The sequence below is a fragment of the Diaphorina citri genome, unplaced genomic scaffold (assembly GCF_000475195.1).
Source record: "Diaphorina citri unplaced genomic scaffold, Diaci psyllid genome assembly version 1.1 scaffold2699, whole genome shotgun sequence".
In the NCBI taxonomy this organism is placed as follows: domain Eukaryota; kingdom Metazoa; phylum Arthropoda; class Insecta; order Hemiptera; family Psyllidae; genus Diaphorina; species Diaphorina citri.
This window is the reverse complement of record NW_007380116.1, coordinates 1-3,914: the sequence shown is the minus strand read 5'-3', so window position 1 is coordinate 3,914 and position 3,914 is coordinate 1. Positions and strand designations below refer to the sequence as shown.

At 42.6% G+C, this 3,914-nt stretch overlaps 1 protein-coding gene across 1 annotated transcript; it reads right to left on the bottom strand.

The window, feature by feature from the left end:
- Positions 1 to 268: 268 nt before the first annotated feature.
- On the bottom strand, positions 269 to 3,738 carry LOC103519389. Its single transcript, XM_026830912.1, has 3 exons — positions 2,667 to 3,738; positions 1,807 to 1,970; positions 269 to 378 (listed from the first exon to the last, which is right to left on the bottom strand). Exons 1-3 carry the CDS (start codon positions 3,416 to 3,418, stop codon positions 269 to 271), a joined length of 1,026 nt encoding a protein of 341 aa, XP_026686713.1. The 5' UTR covers positions 3,419 to 3,738.
- Between the last annotated feature and the right edge of the window lie 176 nt (positions 3,739 to 3,914).

The following is a 3,914-nucleotide window of genomic DNA, read 5'->3' as shown; positions in this document are numbered from 1 at the left end:
GGACGTTTTGTGACGGGGGTTTTACCCTAAGGTCAGCGACACTACCCAGCGCCTTTTCACATTAACCTCTCCCACACTGAGAAAAAAAAGTAGAGTGCCGGAAGCCTAATCTGAAGACTGGGTTCCGGCACCTTAATATTGAACTCTATATCGGGAAGCTGGATACTATAATATTGCATTCCAACAGCCTAAATCAGGGGAAGTAACCCAATTTATCTCTACAATAATATTGTTAAGTACATATTTTATCTTTTTATATAAAGGTTTTTTATCGACTCTTACCATCAATATGTTTCAGCTGGTCAATCTCCAGCTGTGTTGTGTTGAGGAAGTTCAACAAGTGATGTTCTCCTGTGAGTATGTCCCATTGATGTAGTTCTGAAATCAAGAACACTCAGGTTAAGTAACGTGCGCGGTTCAGAGGTGACCCTTCACTTCAGGTGGTGTTGGCACTAGCTGACTAGCAGGCTGTACATAATACTTAGGTACAGGGGGGAGATCATTTTATCTCTACAATAATATTGTTAAGTACATATTTTATCTTTTTATATAAAGGTTTTTTATCGACTCTTACCATCAATATGTTTCAGCTGTTCAATCTCCAGCTGTGTTGTGTTAAGGAAGTTCAACAAGTGATGTTCTCCTGTGAGTATGTCCCACTGATGTAGTTCTGAAATGAAGAACACTCAGGTTAAGTAACGTGCGCGGTTCAGAGGTGACCGTTCACTTCAGGTGGTGTCGGCACTAGCATGCTGTTGATAATACTTATACAGAGGGTAGATCATTTGAAGGTTTTTCTTCTTCTTCTTCTTCTTCTTCTTCTTCTTCTTCTTTTTGAGAGGTTTGATTGAGGGATCCGTATCCGTATAACTGCTAAGGTCTTATCGTCCCGAAAGTGAAGAGCGAAGGGAGACAGGATAATGCCTCGGCTGGGATCGAACCCACGCTCTCCTGTTTACCAGGCGAGCGTCTTGACCACTACGCTACCGAGGCAGGTACTTATAGGTACAGAGGGGAGATACTTATAGGTACAGAGGGGAGATCATTTGAAGGTTTCTTCTTCTTCTTCTTCTTCTTCTTCTTCTTCTTCTTCTTCTTCTTCTTCTTCTTCTTCTTCTTCTTCTTCTTCTTAGGAGGTTTGATAGAGGGATCCGTATCCGTAACTGCTAAGGTCTTATCGTCCCGAAAGTGAAGAGAGAAGGAAGACAGGATAGGAGAAAGCCAGCCGTTTCGAGGACAAACCTTATCTGTCTAGGAACTTATGGATTCTTCTTCTTCTTCTTCTTCTTCTTCTTCTTCTTCTTCTTCTTCTTCTTCTTCTTCTTCTTCTTCTTCTTCTTTTAAGGAGGTTTGATAGAGGGATCCGTATCCGTAACTGCTAAGGTCTTATCGTCCCGAAAGTGAAGAGTGAAGGAAGACAGGATTAGGAGAAAGCCAGCCGTTTCGAGGACAAACCTTATCTGTCTCTCTTCCTGATCCCTTGTGTGCCGCGTCCATTTTAATTTAGGACTATTGCACTGAGACTTATGGATGAAATCCTCCCCGGGTGGGAATCAAACCCGCAACCTAGCGCTTACAAGACAGACACTCTCAAGCGAACTAGGCTGGCACTTTAGGCTGGTATAATACTGCACGCGTAGACGCGGGACTTTGAGTAGAACGTTATAGTCGCCTGGAAAACCAAATCTATGAAAATGATAGAGACCCTCTACAAACTCTATGTCATTTTCATAGCTTGGTTTTGCAGCCGACTACGCGCTACTCAAGGTCTCGCGTCTACGCGTCCATTCTGGCACCGGACCTTACCTTTATGAGGCAGTTGCGCGTCTCGTAGACTATGATTCAAAATGTCGCGGTCAATATCAAACGCCAATCTCCTGAGTAGATGAAAACAGTTTAGATAGACAGAGAGGTAATTTTCAGGATCCTCTACTGAATAGTTGGACACCGTCAGCCAATAGTTGAGATTCCTGGAATGAACGGAAATATATTTTAAATAGGTACTAAAAAAAAAAAAAAATCTCTCTCTCTCTCTTCAGTGAACTTAATTTAGGGACAAGGACTCCATTGTTAGGCGCAATGCACACTAGTGAAACGGATTTGCTGAAACGTTGTTCAAGAAACCCGTACGTAAGGTTAGCACTAACTCATTAATATTCACTTACTCACTCACTTTCTCACTCACTCATCAGTTAGTTAGTTAGAGAGTCAGTCAGTCAGTCACTCATTCACTCACTCACTCACTCACTCAATTACTCACTCACTCACTCACTCACTCACTCACTCACTCACTCACTCACTCACTCACTCACTCATTCATTCACTCACTCATTCACTCACTCACTCACTTACTTACTTACTCACTCACTCACTCACTTACTCACTCACTCACTCACTCACTCACTCAATCAATCATTCATTCACTCACTCACTCAATCACTCACTCACTCACTCACTCACTCACTCACTTACTTGTCAAGCTGATCCAAATGTTCTTCCTCCTGTTCTATCCGCTGACTCACTCACTCACTTACTTGTCAAGCTGATCCAAATGTTCCTCCCCCTGTTCTATCTGCTGACTCACTCACTCACTCACTCACTTACTTGTCAAGCTGATCCAAATGTTCCTCCCCCTGTTCTATCTGCTGACTCACTCACTCACTTACTTGTCAAGCTGATCCAAATGTTCCTCCTCCTGCGTTATTTGCTGTTTCACATACTTCAGCATTTCTCGCTCTACCTTCAGCAGATCCTCCACTTCTGGGTATTTCTCCAGAATGGCAATCACCTTGCTCTGAGTTTGATAACCATCGGGGACAGCCTCTACCGGTAATTCGTACTGGTAAGAAGGAGTCACCATTTTGTTTTCGTGGATTTCTTGGTCAGCTGCTGAATCAGGTTGAACATCTTTGATTTCTTCAGAATTTGGTGCTGATTTTCGGACATCTTTGTGGATTTCTTTCTTAGCAGCGGATTCAGGTTGAACATCTTTGACATTTCCAGTATTTGGAGCTGATTTTTGGACACCTTTAATTTCTTGATCAACTGAATCAGGTTGAACATCTTTGACATTTTTACTATTCGGTTCTGATTTTTCGACATCTTTGAAATTGTCATGCTGAGGTGCTGATTCACATTGGACATCTTCATTATCAGGCCTGGAACATTGACCTTCTTTGATATGGGCGTCTTTTTCTCGATCAGCATCTGATTTATGGGCGTCTTCGGCGTTTTTTGCTGTCGTTTTTGGTTCATTTTCGTCCGCCACGATTGACACTATAGACTCCCTGGCTGGTTTGTTACCGGTGTGATACGGACATTTGGAGATGTCAGCATCAGACTGTGCTGAATGACCTTGTGAGAGAACGAAGCAGCACGCGATGCTGATCAAGAAGAGTGACGTATGTTGACTCGACATGGAGTGTGAAGAGGAGACTAGCTGGTCCTAGCCTTATATTTGGATAATGCAGGCCAAACTTAAGCTGGTGCGGGTGAAAAAAAACGTGCGAATAATGGCCAAATATCTAGCCAGAACGGTACGACTTTTTTTAGCGAAGAGGTTTATAGAGGGATGTAACTACTAAGATCTTATTGTTAACGAAAGTGAAGAGAGAATGAGGACAAGATAGGAGAAAGTCAGTCTTTCCAACCTTATCTGTTTAGGATACTAACTAGGACGGGATGAACAAATGACCACACTTCAGAACACTACTGAAAATGAGTGATTAGAAAAACCAATCCCTGAAAATCTACTAAAAAATGGATATCGAAGTAAAACAAACCAGGTAGGCAGGTACCTACATAGGTACAACGCGTGAAGCGTTCAGATCCAAAATGACTGCTCTGATGTTTGTTTTACGATTCCTTGTTCAGGAATGAATTCATGGATAGACCTACCTCCATGGCCGACTGGG